A 22,946-nucleotide genomic window follows, 5' to 3' on the forward strand; every position below is an offset into this window, starting at 1 on the left:
GGAACGACACACTTCAGAGAGCACGAAACACACGAGAACGCTTGAGGAACGACACACTTCAGAGAGCACGAAACACATGAGAACGCTTGAGGAACGACACACTTCAGAGAGCACGAAACACATGAGAACGCTTGAGGAACGACACACTTCAGAGAGCACGAAACACACGAGAACGCTTGAGGAACGACACACTTCAGAGAGCACGAAACACACGAGAACGCTTGAGGAACGACACACTTCAGAGAGCACGAAACACACGAGAACGCTTGAGGAACGACACACTTCAGAGAGCACGAAACACACGAGAACGCTTGAGGAACGACACACTTCAGAGAGCACGAAACACACGAGAACGCTTGAGGAACGACACACTTCAGAGAGCACGAAACACACGAGAACGCTTGAGGAACGACACACTTCAGAGAGCACGAAACACACGAGAACGCTTGAGGAACGACACACTTCAGAGAGCACGAAACACACGAGAACGCTTGAGGAACGACACACTTCAGAGAACACGAAACACACGAGAACGCTTGAGGAACGACACACTTCAGAGAGCACGAAACACACGAGAACGCTTGAGGAACGACACACTTCAGAGAACACGAAACACACGAGAACGCTTGAGGAACGACACACTTCAGAGAGCATGAAACACACGAGAACGCTTGAGGAACGACACACTTCAGAGAGCACGACACACACGAGACCGCTTGAGGAACGACACACTTCAGAGAACACGAAACACACGAGAACGCTTGAGGAACGACACACTTCAGAGAGCACGAAACACACGAGAACGCTTGAGGAACGACACACTTCAGAGAGCACGAAACACACGAGAACGCTTGAGGAACGACACACTTCAGAGAGCACGAAACACGAGAACGCTTGAGGAACGACACACTTCAGAGAGCACGAAACACACGAGAACGCTTGAGGAACGACACACTTCAGAGAACATGACACACACGAGAACGCTTGAGGAACGACACACTTCAGAGAGCACGAAACACACGAGAACGCTTGAGGAACGACACACTTCAGAGAGCACGAAACACACGAGAACGCTTGAGGAACGACACACTTCAGAGAGCACGAAACACACGAGAACGCTTGAGGAACGACACACTTCAGAGAGCATGAAACACACGAGAACGCTTGAGGAACGACACACTTCAGAGAACACGAAACACACGAGAACGCTTGAGGAACGACACACTTCAGAGAACACGAAACACACGAGAACGCTTGAGGAACGACACACTTCAGAGAACATGAAACACACGAGAACGCTTGAGGAACGACACACTTCAGAGAGCATGAAACACACGAGAACGCTTGAGGAACGACACACTTCAGAGAACATGAAACACACGAGAACGCTTGAGGAACGACACACTTCAGAGAGCATGAAACACATGAGAACGCTTGAGGAACGACACACTTCAGAGAGCACGAAACACATGAGAACGCTTGAGGAACGACACACTTCAGAGAGCACGAAACACACGAGAACGCTTGAGGAACGACACACTTCAGAGAGCACGAAACACATGAGAACGCTTGAGGAACGACACACTTCAGAGAGCACGAAACACGAGAACGCTTGAGGAACGACACACTTCAGAGAACACGAAACACACGAGAACGCTTGAGGAACGACACACTTCAGAGAGCAAGAAACACGAGAACGCTTGAGGAACGACACACTTCAGAGAGCACGAAACACACGAGAACGCTTGAGGAACGACACACTTCAGAGAGCATGAAACACATGAGAACGCTTGAGGAACGACACACTTCAGAGAACATGAAACACACGAGAACGCTTGAGGAACGACACACTTCAGAGAACACGAAACACGAGAACGCTTGAGGAACGACACACTTCAGAGAACACGAAACACACGAGAACGCTTGAGGAACGACACACTTCAGAGAACACGAAACACACGAGAACGCTTGAGGAACGACACACTTCAGAGAGCACGAAACACACGAGAACGCTTGAGGAACGACACACTTCAGAGAACACGAAACACGAGAACGCTTGAGGAACGACACACTTCAGAGAACACGAAACACGAGAACGCTTGAGGAACGACACACTTCAGAGAACATGAAACACACGAGAACGCTTGAGGAACGACACACTTCAGAGAACATGAAATACACGAGAACGCTTGAGGAACGACACACTTCAGAGAGCACGAAACACACGAGAACGCTTGAGGAACGACACACTTCAGAGAACACGAAACACACGAGAACGCTTGAGGAACGACACACTTCAGAGAACATGAAACACACGAGAACGCTTGAGGAACGACACACTTCAGAGAGCACGAAACACACGAGAACGCTTGAGGAACGACACACTTCAGAGAACATGAAATACACGAGAACGCTTGAGGAACGACACACTTCAGAGAGCACGAAACACACGAGAACGCTTGAGGAACGACACACTTCAGAGAACATGAAACACACGAGAACGCTTGAGGAACGACACACTTCAGAGAGCACGAAACACACGAGAACGCTTGAGGAACGACACACTTCAGAGAACATGAAACACACGAGAACGCTTGAGGAACGACACACTTCAGAGAACATGAAATACACGAGAACGCTTGAGGAACGACACACTTCAGAGAGCATGAAACACACGAGAACGCTTGAGGAACGACACACTTCAGAGAGCATGAAACACACGAGAACGCTTGAGGAACGACACACTTCAGAGAACATGAAACACACGAGAACGCTTGAGGAACGACACACTTCAGAGAGCATGAAACACACGAGAACGCTTGAGGAACGACACACTTCAGAGAACACGAAACACACAAGAACGCTTGAGGAACGACACACTTCAGAGAACACGAAACACACGAGAGCGCTTGAGGAACGACACACTTCAGAGAGCATGAAACACACGAGAACGCTTGAGGAACGACACACTTCAGAGAACACGAAACACACGAGAACGCTTGAGGAACGACACACTTCAGAGAGCATGAAACACACGAGAACGCTTGAGGAACGACACACTTCAGAGAGCACGAAACACATGAGAACGCTTGAGGAACGACACACTTCAGAGAACATGAAACACATGAGAACGCTTGAGGAACGACACACTTCAGAGAACATGAAACACACGAGAGCGCTTGAGGAACGACACACTTCAGAGAGCACGAAACACACGAGAACGCTTGAGGAACGACACTTCAGAGAGCATGAAACACACGAGAACGCTTGAGGAACGACACACTTCAGAGAGCATGAAACACACGAGAACGCTTGAGGAACGACACACTTCAGAGAGCATGAAACACACGAGAACGCTTGAGGAACGACACACTTCAGAGAACATGAAACACACGAGAACGCTTGAGGAACGACACACTTCAGAGAACATGAAACACACGAGAACGCTTGAGGAACGACACACTTCAGAGAACATGAAACACACGAGAACGCTTGAGGAACGACACACTTCAGAGAACACGAAACACACGAGAACGCTTGAGGAACGACACTTCAGAGAACACGAAACACACGAGAACGCTTGAGGAACGACACACTTCAGAGAGCACGAAACACACGAGAACGCTTGAGGAACGACACACTTCAGAGAGCATGAAACACACGAGAACGCTTGAGGAACGACACACTTCAGAGAGCACGAAACACACGAGAACGCTTGAGGAACGACACACTTCAGAGAGCACGAAACACACGAGAACGCTTGAGGAACGACACACTTCAGAGAACATGAAACACACGAGAACGCTTGAGGAACGACACACTTCAGAGAACACGAAACACACGAGAACGCTTGAGGAACGACACACTTCAGAGAGCACGAAACACACGAGAACGCTTGAGGAACGACACACTTCAGAGAGCACGAAACACACGAGAACGCTTGAGGAACGACACACTTCAGAGAGCACGAAACACATGAGAACGCTTGAGGAACGACACACTTCAGAGAGCACGAAACACACGAGAACGCTTGAGGAACGACACACTTCAGAGAGCATGAAACACACGTGTGACCAGATAACCACAGGAATGAAGGAAAAAAAATTCATAATAATAATTATAATAGAAAGAAAATATTTATGACATTATGTATAAAATAATAATAATAATAATAATAGAAAATATTATAAAATAATACAAACAAATATTAAATAAAAAATAAAACAAAAAAGGAATATATTAGTATATATTACTATAGCAATAATGCTATTGTAATGTAAAAAAAAAAAAATAATAATAATTATTATTCCAATAATAATATAAAATAATAATAATAATAATTATTATTCAAACTGTTTTTAAGATTTTATTTTATTATTTGAAATATACAAATTTAAATAGATTAAGAAATATATGAATACTGTAATGATACTATTGTACTGTATAATAGAAAACCTTATTTATAAAATTATGTATAAATAAATATTTTAATAAAAATAGAAAATATTTATAAAATATATAAAATATTTACAATAATAATATAATTTTAAATTTTATTGTTTACATTACAAAAAATAAATAAAAAAAGGAATGTGTTATTACTATTGCAATAATATTATTCGTACAATACTATTGTACAAACATTATGTGATATAATAATCATTATTATAATTATAAGTATTATTATTATTATTATATAAAATAATAATAATTCATATTTGTTGTTAATATTTAATTTCTTTTATTATTTGAATTATAAAAAGTGAAAATCGATTAAGAAAGATTAATATCACAATAATATTATTGTATAAAATAATAATAATTCATATTTGTTGTTAGTATTTAATTTCTTTTATTATTTGAATTATAAAAAGTGAAAATCGATTAAGAAAGATTAATATCACAATAATATTATTGTACTGTAAAATAAAAAAAATATATTTAATTATTTTACTTTACAGAGCAACAATAAAAATAAAAATTAATATTTATGGCAAATATAGAGCTTTTATTTCCTGTAAAACCGCGAGGAGACCTTAAAGCGCCCCTTTTGTTGACAACAAATTTATAAACAATTCTCATGACAAATTTTGGAAGGAATCCAAGCATTAAATACACGTATATTAAATGCTTTTGAAAACATTTGTCCCTGGATTTAAGCAATTCACTTTGGTCATACTTCCGGTCAAAAAAAACAAAAAATCTGCATAAAAAGGAGAAAAAAAAGTTTTCTTGTAAAGAAAGAAAGAAAGAAAGAAAGAAAGATTGCATCCCTGATGTACAGTTTGAAAAGCACACTCGCCTTGAGCAGGTCTGAGAGTGTGGAGAGCACCTCCGGAGGCCCGACGTCGAGCCCTTCCTCTCTGCCCGACGACTTCTGACTGTACGTCACGTTACCCAGGTACAAGATGGCCGACAGCACCGAGAATATCCTACAGGGAACACAACAACCAAACAGATCTCAGATACGAGTCTACAAAGACATTCTGATTGCTCTGTTTTATGTGTTTTTTTATTACTATTGTTGAACAGCACTTTGGCATTTTTAAATGTGCTCAAGAAATAAACCAACTTAAACTTGAACTACTTTGCCAGGAGACTCACTGTCTTTTGGTGGCGGGCAGGAATCCCACCATCTCCATGGCCTGCTGCAGTCGCTCGAAGTCGTGCCGGAGGTCGTCCGCATCTTCTATCGCGAAGTTTTCCTGCGGGCGAAGAGCAAAAGAGCGTTGCAGTTCTGGGCTAAGTGGATGTTGCGGTCCTGAAGGACTGTAAATGAGCTTCACCTGTTTGAGGTAGAAGTATTCTTCAGGCTGCAGGAGTCCGAACTCTCGCCGCTCGTCCTCCGACGCGCCCACCAGCAGATAGTAAAACACGTGGTAGTTCCTGCGCCAAGGGGAAACGCCAATAAACAACAGTCAATCCGGGGCCTGTACCACGATCGTAGTTCAGCAAACTCAGGGTTGCAGGATTAGTTTCGAGTTGACAAAACCAAACCAATCCAACCAGGCTTTGTTGGTACTATGAGTACAATATTCACGAGATTCACTACAGAATATTACGAGACTGAAAAATATAAAGAATTTAAACAAATTTACACAGCAGGAAGAAAATAGCTGTCTATGAAAGAGGACAACTAAAAGAAAAAGTCTTGCTATATCAGTGCAAGTAAAAGTTGTGAAGTTAGTTTATACAGTTGATAAAGATAAAGAGAGAATTGAATGTTTAAGTTCGCATGTCATTTTATAGCTTTATCTGTTGATTCTAGCGTATTTATATTACCTTTACATATTCATTTAAACTGTGCGTAAAAATAATTGATGAACTAAAATTGTACATGTGTGATCGATTAAGGGTATAATACTTACATAATATCTAAATCATACAACATTATTATTCTAATTAAGCATTACTAAAAGCCAGACGATTTTGTCTTTAAAAATCATTTGCTATGTAGTGATCTTTAATTTGGAGTGGAAACAGTTGGAGTGACTATCGCATCAGACATGTGACACTTTGCTCACAGCTGATTGGTCCAACCTATCCTGGAACATCACCTGACCCAGATCAGGTTAGCCGTAATTTACTATAGCGATGAACACTGCTAAAAGCCAAACCACTTTCATGCTGCCTAAAACCCGGGGTTGGCGCAAACTAAACTGAAACATCGGGCTAGCCACCTAAACCAGCTTCATGGTATCACCCCCAATCCGGTGTAGTGACAAATTGGGTCCGTATTAGTTAGCTTATACACTAGCATAGCATATAAGCGAATATCCTGATAGCTTTAGCCTAGTTATTTTTTCAGTGTTAAATGTCCAAATATTTAATTATAAATAATATAAATGAATGATGTTTAATTATTCAATAAACAGGCTACTATTAAGAAATTGTTCAATTGGTTTTATTATGCACTAGTGTGTTTTCGTATGCATTATATAGTAAGCTATGCATATTTTAAATTAATATAATTTGTAGGATAATCATTAACTGACAGTTTGGGGAGACGCCATTTCGAAGGAGGATCTGATCCCAATGCTACGTGCTAATCTTAGCTTGTTACTCAAAAAACTGCTTTACTGTACAATATTTTGGAAACAGCTTCCCTATATTAAATCTGAAGAAGGTGATATCTGGTTTTTGGACCAATACCATTTATACGGACCAATTTGGATGAATCAATTCATAAATAATGGTACTATTTACTTTAAATTAGTGCTATCAAACTGAGTAAATGGCATCTAACATAAAAAAAAAAAAAAATTGTGTATACATATATACACACACACAATATATTTTCACAAACTTTTATGTTAGATGCAATTAATTGATTGGACAAATAATAACCCCCCCCCCCCCCCCCCCATCCCAAAAAAAAAAAAAAAAAAAAAAATGTAAATTTGAAGGATGTGATGTTTTAACTAATTTACCTTAACCATTTAAATAATCAATCAATTCATTCATAAACTATAGTAGTATTTATTAGGGGTGTAAATCGGACAGTTCATCACGATACGATACGATATCGATTCTCTCAGCCAGCGATACGATATTTTCCGATACTTCAAAAAATTCCACGATACGATTCGATTCGATTCGATTCAGGGCTATATCGATCGATTAATCGATATTTAGATATTATGTTCACACAACCAGTTACGTTTTTATTAACTCACAAATGCAATCGAAATATATAACATGAACGTTTAATTAAACTCTTTGAAAATTGCACACCCTCTCCCAATTGGGACATTTATAACAGAAGTGGTCATTTGCAAGTACTCGATTCTTGTTCATTTTCATAAATAATGTTTTTTATTATTATTGTGCATCCAAGTAATATCAATCAAACTGCAGCTGGGTTGTTTTGATTAATAATAATAATAATAATAATAATAATAATAATAATAATAATAATAATAACTTAAAAAATACAGGTAAATTACAAAATTAAAGTTAATTGAAAGTATGCTTTAATATGTTAAAAGATTTTTTTTTTTTAGCAGAGCAGATACATTCACATTTCATCTTTCTGAGTCAAACAAAACCAAGTAATTGCTATGATAAATAATACAACACTCGGTTAATCTTCATAACGTTAATCTCCTCAACTGACAGACGCCTAACAAACTTTGTTGTGATAACGTACACGCAGTACAGAGAGTTTTTCCCTCACCACTAAACGAGCTGCTTTAGTAAGGTTCGTGAAAATGTTTCAGGTTTTATTTTCCTTTTACGCCCTGAAGAAGATATCACGAGTTCGTTGAAATTATCCATCCTGGATCACTTTTAGTCAGCTTGACGAAACTCCTCTTAGCCAGCGCGTCTTTTCAAAGTGACATCTGACCTGAATACTGAGTCGCTAAAACGGATTTATCGTGTTGTGTTCACCAACAAGGGTGCGAGTGCTTGTCTGTTTCTGCTGTAAAACATGAACTCGCGATGCCTTGACAGCGGACAATACCGACTTTTGTGAAAAAAAAACTTGTTTAGGGTTTAGTCAGTCAGGCGTCTTTTTCAGATGAGGAGATTAACGTTACACACCGGCAGGCGGTTGGTGAGTAAACGAAAATGTGCGCTTTGGCGGAAGGATTTTACGTGAGAATGTGGAGAGTGTCAAAATAAAGGTGTATCGATATTTTAAGTGTGGAATCGATGCATCGTATCGTTAGACGTTATATCGATGCATCGATCCATATCGATGTATCGTTACACCCCTAGTATTTATGTTGATTTAAATAAAAATACTCATTGAGGGTTTTTTTTTATTACCTCAATTTATTTATAAAAATGTATTTATATATATATATATAAAATTTGAAGAAGTTGACATCTTGTTTTTTTGGACCGAATCAATGATTATAACATGGTAATATTAAATTATCATGAATATATTTATTCACATACATTAAATTTGAAGGATGTGATATCTTGTTTTTGGACCAATTCATTTACATTATAAAATCAAATGAATCAATTAATTCATAAAAGACCTTTATTCAAAACCTGTATTTTTTTATTACATATATTTAATTTATTTAAATGTATTTATATATTTAATTTATTTATTTATTACATATGAAAGAGGCAATATCTTGTTTTTGGATCAAACTCATTTACATCAACCATTTAAATTAAAATATTTATTATAATACAGTTTGTACCCCAAAATATAATATATTTATGTAATTTAATTGATATATTAAATATATTGACATTGAAGGAGGTTTTTGTTTTTCACATTAACTATTCGAATGAATCAGTTCACTAAGGGAAATCCCAATGTCACAAGCAAGTTAGCTACTCAGTTACTCAAAGATATTTTACAATATTTTGGAAACATCAGAGCTTGAAAAATGTTGCTAAGTTTGTTGCGTCACTATTTTTAGCCCTGACAGTGCAGGGTCTGTTTTTCAAGTTCTGCAACCTGATTATCTTTCACGACATCCACAGCGATCTGATAATAATGCGGTTAGCGCTGCAGAAATGAGTGTGTGAGCGATGGGTCGACAGATACACACACTCATCTGTGGGAACCATCTGTCTCGTACCAAGCCTGGTTTTATGTCGTTAACTCGAAACGTCCTGAAAGCTTTTACCTCTCGTTCTTCTCTCTGGAGACCAAGCGGGATTTCTCCAGCAGATATTTTTCAACCACAGCCCTGAAAGACAACGAGAAACATTACAAACGTCAGATGCCAGCGGCTCTTTGTCATAAATCTGGGCTTCAAAAGCGCACAGATGTCAATCAAAGCAGCAGATGGCCTGAAGAAAACTCTCAGAGGAGTGCAACAGTGAACACCCACTTTATCCCATTCATTTTCCTTTAAAAAGATATTCAATAAAACATTCTAAGACTTGAAACAAACCAACCAGATCTGGGATGAATCCCAATACTACAAACTTTGATTTGAAACAAAAGACTGTGTACTAGTGTGTAGTGTCCACTTAATGACCGTCATCTGATGAAGTAGTCCACAGTACACTGGACCAGAGAACAATAGGGCCACTGAAAGCATCCGTATGGCTTTATTGACGTCTCTCAGTCTTTCTTTAGAGGAGCACAAGTAAAGTACCACCATTAGGGGCTTTCACACTGGATAGTTATAGGAACTAGTCGGCAGGGGCGCGTAACTCAATGCTTTACTACCATAGTTACGATGCATCTTTCATTGCAGAAATCAACTAGCTAGTCACGACTGTTTCCCGAAACCATACGTGACCATGGACCACAAAATCAGTCACAAGGGTAAATTTTCTGAAATTTAGGGATGAGATTTATATATAATCTGAAAGCTGAATAAATAAGCTTTCCATTGACGTATGGTTTGTTATGATAGGACAATATTTGGTCGAGATACGACTATTTGAACATCTGAGGGTGCAACAAAAATCGAAACATTGAGAAAAAGGCCTTTAAAGTTGTCCATTAATGTTCGCGATTGTGCTGCATTCACTCACAAAAATACATTTTTTATATATTTACGGTATGAAATTTACTAAATATCTTCATGGAACATGATCTTTACTTAATATCCTAATGATTTTTGGCATAAAAGAAAAATCGATAATTTTGACCCATACAATGTATTGTTGGCTATTGCCACAAATATACCCGAGCGACCTGTGACTGGTGACGTGATCCAGGGTCACATATTGTCGTAAATTGGTCGTTCAACCACGTTGGTTAATGATGTCATGATGTAATGAACCCGTTTGAGATCGAATTAACGCTAGATGTTTTGCTATAAATTACAGAAATGCGTCTGAGGACTATTTCTCATTTTTCTCAGTTACTTTGCTTTATTTCCAGATTCAATCATAGGCTCGTTCTTGCATAGTGAGGATGTTCGCACATGCACACTCTTCAAAAACAGTGCTGTAAATCTCTTAAATCTATCTCTAAAAGATTTGTATGTGTTATGAATAAAAGATATAGATTGTACTGAATGTCAGCTTGCTTGTTTTGCTCAAGATAAGGATTTATTAAGTCCACATGTTTTAAAAACAAGAAACTCTGCTTCTAACCACAGGTCGAGATCTGTCGCTCCAAACGATGGTTTCAGGAAACACAGACTCGTTGAACTGCTGATAACGACAGAACTTGCGACCATATTTGGCCAATGATGCTTTCGGGAAACACACCCCTGTTTAAAAATGGCGTCTGCCGGAGTCTCGCATACTTTAGGCCAATCACTTACACACTTACATCTCTGTTAACAGATCATGTAAACAGTTGAGAAATACAACGCATGTGTAACAATATATAGGATCCATGCATACACTCTTAAAGTGACAGCAGCCTAATATTCCTGTTGCTATATATGTTTTTATTACAATTATTTTGTATTTATATAATACATTTATTCTTTAATTTATATATATATATATATATATATATATATATATATATATATATATATATATATATATATAGTATATTTTTTTATATTAAAGTTTGTGTTTACATCATTTATGTCTGTGTATGGAGTATAATTATTTTCTATATATAAATACACACACATGCATGTATATATTTAAGAAATATTTGCATGTATATACTGTGTATATATATTTATATTATATATAATTTATATTATATATAAATATTTTATATATAAATAACACATTTTCTTAAATATATATGCATGTGTGTGTATTTATATATAGAAAATAATTATACTCCATACACAGACATAAATGATGTAAATAGGCCTGTCGCGATAATTAAATAACCGTCTGATCGCGATTATTTGATCTAACCGCGATTGTTTCAGACAACCGCGATTATTGCGCTCTTTTATAGACCTACGGCACAAGGGGGAGTCATGAACCAAAATAAATAGACAAGCACTAATTACGTTTTCTAGCAATATATTCAAAGTCATCTGAAGCCATTCCATAGCTTAATGTGAGGGACAGTAGTATATTTACATTGTTAAATTAAAGTTTACAAACTCGTCTGCAGCTGTCAATCATTCCGTTCAGCATTCAAACAACGCGCGTCGTCCGGTTACGACAGGATACACGGTAAAACTTTCTCCAGTGTGACATTGACGTTATAATGCTTGATCTGTAGATAAAGGGCTGTGGATTTGCATAAAATGACTTTATTTTGCTGGAGTTTTTTGCTGTTTCTAAATGACTCGCTCGCTACCGTGTGCCTACACAGCACAAGGACTATATGAATTGGCATCAGACGCACAATAACTGGAGTTTAAAACTGTGAAGAAACAAATGATCAATAAACTGTTGGACTGATATACACTATGATTTGTGCCCTCGACATTTCTTCGCTTTGTGCCGTGAACTTTTAAATGCGCACTTGTGCAGCGCTGCGCACTGTGACTCCATGTTGCATTAAGCACATCATTCTGCACCCGCGATGCGCATACGCGCTTTGTTCCGCTCTGTTTTGAAGCGTATCATATTATCATGGTTTGTGCACATTTGTTTTTATTAACATGTTTAGATTTTATTAAATAACTGTGCAGATGTTTTCAAAAATTACCTTTTGCTGCTGATTTATACACTCACTAAGTTTAATAAACAAATTGTCATAGCTATTGAATATATTTATTTAATATTTAAAGGTGTTAACTGTAATCTTACACTGCAAAATGATAACTTACAAAGGATTAAATTCATCACAATTATTTAATGAATGAAGCACAAAGCCCTAAAACAGACAATTAATCAGCATAATCGCCAAAGCCCTAACACAGACAATTAATCGCCAAAGCCCTAACACAGACAATTAATCGTCAAAGCCCTAAAACTGACAATTAATCGTCAAAGCCCTAAAACTGACAATTAATCGTCAATATATATATATATATATATATATTTTTTTTATATTTTATTAATATTAATTAATTGATTCATTTAATTATTTCTTTATTACTTGTAAAATTAAATGTATATAATTATATTTTAAATGTATTTTTTTATGTAAATAAGTTTGTATTTATTATTACATTTAGTTGTTTTTATTGCATTTATTATACATTTTTATATATTATGATTATTTATTATTTATATGCAACATTTATTAACGTATTTAATATTAATTTCATGAGCTCGTCTGCAAATCGGTTCAATGTAAAAGCGGTCATTAAACGTATAAAAATAAAACTAGTTCTTCGAATTGGAGTCAGTTGCCCAGAATGAGCAGTTGAGCTCAACGTCTCGTCCGAGGAGGAACCATGTCAGATCCACTGGTTCCTTAATTGTGTTTATACAGAGTCTGCCACAATGAAGGAGGAAGTGATGCGTCTGACCGGAGTGTGACGTCAGGGGCAGATGGCAGGGTGTGTGAGAGCGAGCAGCAGCTGATAAGAGCTTCAAAGCCAAGGGTCACTTTCTGAAGGCCACAGGCTCGACACACATCAAATGAAAGCGAAATGAAGGCTTGCTCACCCGCGCACCACTCCGCTCTCGAGGTAATTGACCTGGATGAACTTTCCGAATCGGCTGGAGTTGTTGTTGTGGGCGGTCTTTGCGTTTCCAAATGCCTGTTGAGAGAAAAAACAAACAAAAAAAAAACAGGATGTGTGATTTTGTAAAATGATACGTTTTTGTTTCGCTTATTTTTTCTGGAAGATATGCATGAATGGCACCCCTGGTAAATATGATCAGAAATGGCTGTAAAAAATACAAATCCTTTTGATCTTTCATTCAAAAAAATTTGCAAAAATCTAGCCTTTGAAGTAAAAGAACTGAAAGTGCGGGGGAAATCACATAATAAATGATCATGAGTCATATTTACCAGGGGTGCCAATAATTGACTGTATATGCATTATTTTTCAAATGCGAAAACAAAATTATATTTTGCAGTTAAATTTATAATCTTTAAATAAACCAAACATTTTGTTAAAGACAAATCATAAAAATTGGTGATCTTAATTCAAAACATTAGAAATTATATTAATAATAAAAACATTACTATAATTATTACAATTTTGTATAATAATAGAATTTATTAATTATGATCATTAACAATAATAAATAGCTAAACAACAATAAACTGTTTACTTTAAAACCTATATTATTGAAACACACTATTATTAATTATGATCATTATCGCTATTATTCTGTAAACAATACTTATTTTTACTATTAAAAAAAGAAATAGAAATTATAACAATAGATACAAAAACATTATTGAATATTTAGAAAAAGAGAAAATATTATTAGTTAAAACATTATTACCACTATTTTTATTATTATCATTAAATTACTTAAGAATTGTTTATAGAAGAAAGAATATCTTAATAAGAAAGTGTTATTTTTTCTATACATAATCATAATTATTATGATTATGTATAGAAAAAATAATAACACCAATAATAACAAATGTATTAATAAAAAATTAATTATGACTATCATTATTTGAATAACAACAATAATAATTCTTAATGCAATTACCAATTATTAATAATATTGTCTATATTATTGTCTATACTATATACTGTTTAGTCTAATATTAATAATAAGACTTAAAATTACAATATTATTATCAAATTTGAATATATGTCATAATATTGTTTACATTTTTTTTTAACAAAATACAAAACCACATGTAAAAATATATATTTAACCAGTCGATAAAGACAAGAGGAACATGGTTTAATCATAAATAAGATTAAATCACGTTTCAGATGCAAATGACTCCAGTCCGAGTGACTAAAACAAACAAATATTCTTTATTTGCGTGAAGCGGCTGATTATGTGCTGCGACTCTTGATGTTATCATGGCCTGTAAAGTCACATGACCCCGGTCACAGTCACACCTCGCCTGTGTGAAACGCTGTGATTAATGTGTCTCTGGCGAGGAAGAGCCGCGGGGCGATGCCAACCCCTGCCCGAGGAACAGTGTTCGCCCACATCGCCCAACAAAAGCCCTGTCCCGGGGCGAGAGAGGCTCTGTGCATGTTAAAGAGAGAGGCTTTGTGCCAGACACCAGTGGAATACACACGGGGGGAGGGGAAGGGCTCGAACCTAATTAAGATTCCCTGCAGTCGACCTGTGACCCCTTTCACCAAACACACCACTCCATATAGGGAAAGCTCAGTGTATAGTGTAGCCAATCAGGACGGCTGAACTGCCCAAAAATTAGCATTCTGTCACTGTTTACTTGCTCTCGTGTGGAAGACAAAGCAAGAAACTTCATGCAACTCTTTCCTAACAACAGCTTAAAGCAAGTCAAGCTCCAGAAAGCACAATAAAAGCCTCACAACAGTTGTCCATTTGAGCAGTAGCTTCCCAATTAAGAGGTTTTCCTTCCAGCGAATACACTGATGTTAAATTTGTGATGGCGCCTACATTTATGTTTATGTCATACAGTATATAGTGTGCAGCATCTCATATGGACTAGTTTTATGATGCTTTAACAGTGTTTGTTTTTTTATTATAATTTTTTTTGGAGATTGATAGACGTGGTTAATATAAACCGTTGAAAAATGGAAAATAACGACAAAGATTTCTCAAATGAATAAAAATATAAACATTTAATAGAGTAAATAAATAATGAATAAATAGCGAAAAATAAAATGACTGAGTAAATAAATAACGCATAAGTAAATAAATATAAATAAAGACTAAGCAGGTAAAAATAAACATGTAAATAAATAAATCAGTAAATAAATAGAGTAAATAAAAATAAATAAATAAATAAATAAATACATATAAATAAACCAATAATTAATTAAATTTAAGTCAGTAAATAAATAAAATAAATAAGCAAATAAATGACCAAGTAAATACATAATAAATGCATTAAAAAGTAAAAAAAAAAAGACTAAATAAAAATGCACAAGTAAACAAATATAAATAAAGACTAAGCAAATAAAACTAAAATAACTACATGAATAAAATAAGCAAATAAATAAATAAACAAACAAGTAAATTAAAATAAATGAACAAACAATGACTAAGTAAATGTATATAGAATCCATATAAAATAACTATGTAAATTAAAAAAGTAAATAAATCAGTTAACAAATAAACAAAGCAATAAATAAAGAATCAGACTAAGCAAATATTTGCAAATAGTAATTAAAAATATCTATCTATAGCTATATCTAATTATCTATATATCTTAAAGGTTCTCAAGGTTCAACAAACATTTTTGGGACATGTTCATGAAGTAATTTCATGAGAAGAGAAATCACAAGATTCATTGAAAAAATACAGAAGTGAAAGAATTTCCCGCAGTCGGTTGACAGTGGATTTGACAGTCGCTAGATAAACAATGCAGCACATTTCACTCATGCAGTTCAGATTGAAACATGTCTCCACACACACTCTGTGATTGGCTGAGGGACTCCTGGGTATGAGGAAACTCAACAAGCCAAGAAGAGCATTTCTCTGAGTGTCGCAACAGCCAACATGCGAAGTCCTTTTTTCTGGCCGACATGGGAAAGGAAATAAAAAGGGGTAGGGGAAAAGACAGAAACCTGCCGACCTGTCGGGACTAGTTCTTATTCCTGCTGTTATTTGGGAGTCAGCAGCCTCTCGTTCCGTACAGAAACTACAACTTCAACAACAATAAATACCATTTAGCTTAACTGAGATTTGAGCAGAAGCAGGGCTCGAAAACTTCACTGAAATAACAACAACAGCTTCAGTATGTGAAACTCCCTCACCTGCTACTATACATGAGCTCTGAGAACCGGAAATAAAGTGTGTGTGTGTGTGTGGGGGGGGGGGGGGTATTTAAGTTAAATATTTAAATATAAATATTATATTAATATAATAATTATTATTTTTTAATAAGAACAACATTTATATTTATAACAATGTAAATAAAAATAATAAATATATAATTAATATAACTTGTTTATTATTGACATTGGATATATACACATACAAATTATGTTTGTTTATATAAAGTTAAAAGTTAAATTATTATATAATAATTTAATATAACTTAATAAGAATTAATTATTTATACTATACATGTAAGTATAATATGTATTAAAAATTATTTATATTAAATATATACAAATTATAAAATTTATATTAATATATAATAATATATTTTTTTATACATAAGGTGAACACAGAACACAACAACAACAATAAAATAGTAGTAATAATAACAGCAATGAAAAAAAAACAGCAACGACAAATAATAATAGTAATATGTAGAAGTATTTAAATAGTATTTAAATAGTAATAGCATGTATAATTAATGATAATATTTTGTGGTGACGGTAACAGTAATATCAGTGATAACAATAACAGTAATAATACAATAATGATACTAAGGATGGTGATAAGTTGTGTTGACGGCAATATTAATATCAATAATAATAATAATAATAATAATAATAATAATAATAATAATAATAATAATAATAATAATAATAATAATAATATATATATATATATATATATATATATATATATATATATATATATAAATAACATTGATAATAGTGATAACAATAACAGTATTGGTACTCATACTAACACAAAAAAAAGTTGATAAAAAATTGATAAAATCAATAACAATAATAATAATAACAACATTTATATCAATAATAATAGCAACAGTAATAACAGTTATAATAGTAATACTAAATATGGCGATGATGATAATATTTTGTATTGACAGTACAGTTGCAATAGTTATATCAATAATAATATACTAACAATAATAACAACAACAATAATAATAATAACAATAACAACAACAATAGTAATAATAATAATAATAATAATAATAGTAATGCTAAAAATAGTAATAATAAAATAATTTATAAGTAAATAAATAAAAAATAAACAAATAGATATAAATAATAATAATATAAATATAAAATAATATACATTATATAGTATAATATAATGTATTAAATTATTATACAAATAACTAATTAAATATCTAAAATAAATATTATATTAATATACGAATTATATTAATTTTATAGTAATAATATTAATTTATACTTATTATTATTATAATAACAAATCTATAAATAATATAATTTATATTTATATATATTTATTTATTATTATATTCACCCACAAACATATGTACATATAAATATCTATTTGTCGGCTACAGCATACATCCTAAATCTAAGAAATATTTGTATATATATTTAGATCACAAAACAAACTATTCCTTTATACATATATTGCTGCCAGACCTGCACGTTCACCCATCTGGTTTGACGGCCACTGAAATCTGAGTCATCAATACAATGCATCACGAATCAACAAAGGCCCTATTGTCAAAGAGATTATCATAAAAAGGCCAGCAGAATCCTATTACTCACTATGGGACACTCACATGACTGTTAAATATAGCAGCTTCTCCTTTTATTCCCGGAGCAATGAAATCGTCCAAATATCAGGCCAAGACCATCTCAAGTGAACTGTATGACTTCATTCTTGTTTCTGCCTCTTCAGCATTAGCACAAAAAGACGACTCCGGATGGTTTTGTTCAGTGTTATTATGATATCGTGTTAGCTGGTGACAGCGTGTACGAGCGCTAATTGAGATCACGGACACAATGGCATATAAACAAACGTCCTTCAAGCAGAATGAGGCATCGATTCATTAGCTCACAATAACAAACAATCTACATCTGTACATTTTCTAACTCCAAGTACTAGGAAAAGAAAGCGTGATGCTTGTCCTAGCATTAAAAATGGAGTGCTCTCAAGAAAAATAGTCTTAAAAATGGTGTGCAGATGGGGCAAATCACACAAACAAGACCTGAATCCAGACTTTTGGTGTTTGAGTATACAGTATTGAGCCATTTAGATCTTTAAATTAACAGACGCTTATTTCAAGCAACCTGGAAATTGTAGACAATTGAGATCTTAGGCCTCCAATTAGCCTTTAATGACAGAATGGACTCTTGGGCTATTTCATTTTACAAACTTTTCCACATGTCGACATCCCACGTGTCTTGTTACAGTTGTACCACCAAAAATAGCTCAGACCATCTCATGAGCCAAAGTCCACACAGGACTAACACAAAGCCGAGAGATAAACAATGGCCACAAAATAGCCATTACAGCTTCCTGAGGAACAATATGCTGACTCTAAACACCCAGTGCGCAGATCGGCCAATGAGAGAGTGAAGTCTCTGCAGCTACCACTTCCTGTTGCAAAAAAAAAAAACTGCTTCCTGTTGAAGCGATCAGCCAAAGGGAACTTCCTGTCTGTGGGCCGCAAAAGCATTACTTCAGAGAGGACTCATATTAGCATTACCTGTGAACCAAACACTCACCGTTCTCGGCAATGCCTGAAAAACAGAAAGCAGGGGTGTTTGCAGAGACGTCCTGTTCAACAGCTAAAAAAAAAAAAAAACTCCTTTGCAGGGTCTGTGGCAAAAAAAAAAAAAAAAAAACTCTCCTGTTATCTGATACTCAATGACGTAATGCACTAAAACCACTTGGATCTGGAAGAAAACCACATTTTTGGCTTGATGGATTCCACACTGTTCTCCTGCAGGGCATTTCAAGAAGAATGTACCACATAAATAGGTCACTTACCGTCGATACTTTTTTCTAGTATTTAGTATGCATGCAATGATGCGAAGGTCAAATATGCAGCAAAGGCAATACGGTTGTAGGAGGGGATTACTGAAAGAGTGCAGCTCCGATGAAAAGGCGAGCAAAACCGGTCGGACGTGCTGGTCAACGACAATTGATGCCAAAGATCTCTGTTTACATCATAGAAATATGCGTGTAGAAGCGGAGACAATAATGTGCAGCTTTAAAAAGAAAGGACTGCAAAATTACAGTTTATGTTGTGTCACAGTCCATGAATTTGCTTGTAATTCAGTTTAAAGACAAATCTATTTGCTACTTGGGTGAGGCTTTTCAGTAGGTAACAATAACTGTTTCCATCCACCTATTTTTATGTGCATTTTGGAATATCGCATGAAAAAAACGCTGGATGGAAACGCCAAGATAAGCATGATTTCTAAAAATCCACATAAAAAAAAAAAAAAAAGGTATGCAAAAATGTTATCAGATAAGGAAACAAGCACATAAGCTACAATGAAAACACATTTACTGAATAAATTCCTCAATGCACATTAAAAAAAGTCACGTGACGACGTAACGGCATAACTGGACTAACCAGCAGACTGATCTCATTGCACAGCATCTGAAATGCCTAAGCAAAGTCTGTCAACGTGGTTTAGTATAATTACCTTCCAGAACTGTCTTACACGACTGCATTCCCAAACAGCAGGCATCCACCTCCGAAAGCAAGATAACTTTAAGGCGCGGGAAATTATAAACGAAATTATTATATATAGTGGCTTCTCCTATTGCAGCAACTTCCATTTTTCTTAGTGATATTTAGCGCCAGTTTATCAGGAAGTGACGATTTTGTTCTCTTCGGCTCACTGGATGGAAACGGTGCCTTATTCGCAAATGTTTTATGGGATATTCCAATATTCCGCATTCGTTAAATTCGGAATACATAGCTAATTAGAACCAGTTAACCATTCCACAGTTGGTAGAAGAAAACTTGACCATTTACTAACCGAGACTAACATGCTAACGGTGGTAACCTTGTTGTCCAAAAGGTTAGAAATGGGAGTGCAACCAAGCTCAGAGGATTTATCCGTCCAAGTGACACGTGGAAGGCTGGACTAGAAGAAGGAACTTTGCATTGCCCCACATATGGTAACATTTCTCTCCAATACAACGGAAAGAATAATAAGAGGAATATTGTGTCCTTTTTAAACAAATCAACACCAATTGATAGGCTTGGAAGATGGATGAGACAAACGAACTTCATAAGACCATAAAAGGCAGAGAAACCTCAAGGAGATCTGATTGTGATCATTGAAAACGTCTGGATGGAGCTTTGTTCTGGTCTCAATGTTCAATTGACCAGTTTCTCAGGCTGCTTCTAACCACAAGCGAAGACACAGGAATATTTGGTTATGAAGCCTCAAGACACGTCTGCCAAGGGACAATGACTATGCTGACTGCGGGGAAATTACTTCTAGTTTTCAAAAACCACAAAGACTGAGGCAAGCGTCAACAAAAAAACCTGCCCCCTTTCATCTCTTCCAGGACTTGCTACACGAGTAAACTTTGTTCTGATATAAGGGGGCTGAGATAAGAAACAACACCAAGGTTTCTCATGATATCATGTGTACAGAAAACTTTCTGAAGTACAAAGAAGAGATGTGAATCTCGGAAGCCACGTGGGTTGGTTTTGTACCTAATAAATTGCCTGATAGATAACTTCACATGCAAGTGTGAAATCTGGATAGGGCTGCACAATATACCGGAATATTGCAAATGTACATATCACAATGGCTTACAATAACTGCATGATTTTAATACCTCAAAAGATTATGAAAAGTATAAGTTTTAGCTTGACGCTGAAAGCAGAGAATAGACTGGATGCATGACTGTTACATATGCGTGACATGCTTGATTTTATAAAAAATATAACATTTTAACATATTAGGCGCAATAAGCAAAGTACTTGCGCGCACAGAAAGCCGCCTCTCGGACAGCACGTAATCCGTATTTCAGTTCTCTATTTCAGGCCTACCTGAAACCCTCAACCCGCTGGTTTACATTTTACATTAAAATTACACTTAGCTAATGCTACAATAAAACACTGCTGTTCAATTTCAGAAACTGCAGGGATCCTTCTCACAAAAAGAATGTAAAACATGTATGTTGGTTATATCATTTTCGTTTTTTAAATATATTTAAGTATAATTAAAATTTATTTTACACAAAGCATTATCATATTGCACATCGAATATCTCATAATTTAACAAGTTATCGCATATCACATTTTTCTTCAATATCATGCAGACCTAAATCTAGAGATTACAACTTTCCAATAATCTGAATAAAGCCTCTAGGCGATAACCCTTGTGCTTTGAAAATTTCATAACATCACTCTAACCTTTCTCCAAATGCACTCTTGTGAGCGTTTCCGCAACGCAAGGGTTACCACTACCATAAACCGCCATGAGATCAGGGATGGGGAAGGGGTTCTGCTGAAATTTTGCAAAATAACAGAATGTGCTTGAACAGGTTTATGGGACGAAGCAATAATTTTACAGCAAGAGACATAAAACAATAAGAACTGCATGAGACACGGCCCCCTGAGGAAAGCCTCCAGATGTAGGTTTGCCGGTACTGCAACATGAGATATGAAACAAGTACAGCAAGTTGCGACCCCACGTTTCAAGCACAGGCTTGTATGAAAGCACACTGTAAATAACTGATATAAAGAGCTACAGTTTACAGTGCAGACTGAGAGACCTCTGGGTAAGCTGTCATTATGGCTGTTACAAAGCATTGTTCAAAGCAGAGTGCTTTTCCAGAGCCCATAGTTCCAACCAAAAAGCCAAGGATTCAAAATCATGCACAAAATGAATACAAATCGTAAACAAACACTTTGGCAATCAAATTTAGAGTTCTCACGTCACTACCATTTTTAGGGGTTGACAAGTTCTAAGGTTGACAACTATAAACCGCAAACCCATCAACTGACTTCCTTTATCTTCACCCTTTTACTTACAACAAAACATGTGAAAGTTTTTTTAAAACTCAAGAGGCTTGAACTTAGAGTCTGCACAGTGTCAAATGTAAGAAGACCTTTAGAAACAGTTAACCATCCTACATCCCCAAGTCCTCAAACAAATCTTCTGATCCTCAATTTGATTATTGTAGGCCTGCCTTGCGAATGTTCAACATACCGTGCTTTTCCACACCCTACAATTTCAACCAAAGATATATTTTGTGGAAGTGAGTTTCCAAGGGTTCAAAGTCATGCATAAATCTAATGCATGATGCTTAAATAAAGATAAAATACAACTTTTTATTATTTTTGGGGGTTGACAGGGTTGATAAACCCACCAATTGACAACTTTTACCCTACCAATACATTAGAACATAACATCTGATAGGTTTCAAAACTCTCGAGACTAAAGCTC

At 35.5% G+C, this 22,946-nt stretch overlaps 1 protein-coding gene across 24 annotated transcripts in view; it reads right to left on the reverse strand.

The window, feature by feature from the left end:
* LOC307169988 (myosin IXB) overlaps nt 1-22,946 on the reverse strand; it is a 56,269-nt gene that overhangs the window by 20,240 nt on the left and 13,083 nt on the right. For 18 of the 24 annotated variants that reach the window (XR_013823262.1, XR_013823263.1, XM_079890895.1 and 15 more), the window contains exons 3-6: nt 13,420-13,514; nt 9,600-9,662; nt 5,605-5,886; nt 5,303-5,432 (exon numbers count right to left, since the gene is read on the reverse strand). Coding sequence is in view for 22 of the 24 variants with exons in the window: in XM_079890895.1 (XP_079747021.1) it covers nt 5,303-5,432; nt 5,605-5,886; nt 9,600-9,662; nt 13,420-13,514 (570 nt within the window). In the remaining 2 variants the exon portion in view is untranslated. Of the gene's footprint in view, nt 1-5,296; nt 5,433-5,604; nt 5,887-9,599; nt 9,663-13,419; nt 13,515-22,946 lie in introns of all 24 variants that reach the window. The other 6 variants (XM_079890894.1, XM_079890905.1, XM_079890893.1 and 3 more) reach the window with 2 other exon arrangements.

Source organism: Squalius cephalus (genome assembly GCF_949319135.1).
Source record: "Squalius cephalus genome assembly, chromosome: 13".
Lineage (NCBI taxonomy): Eukaryota > Metazoa > Chordata > Actinopteri > Cypriniformes > Leuciscidae > Squalius > Squalius cephalus.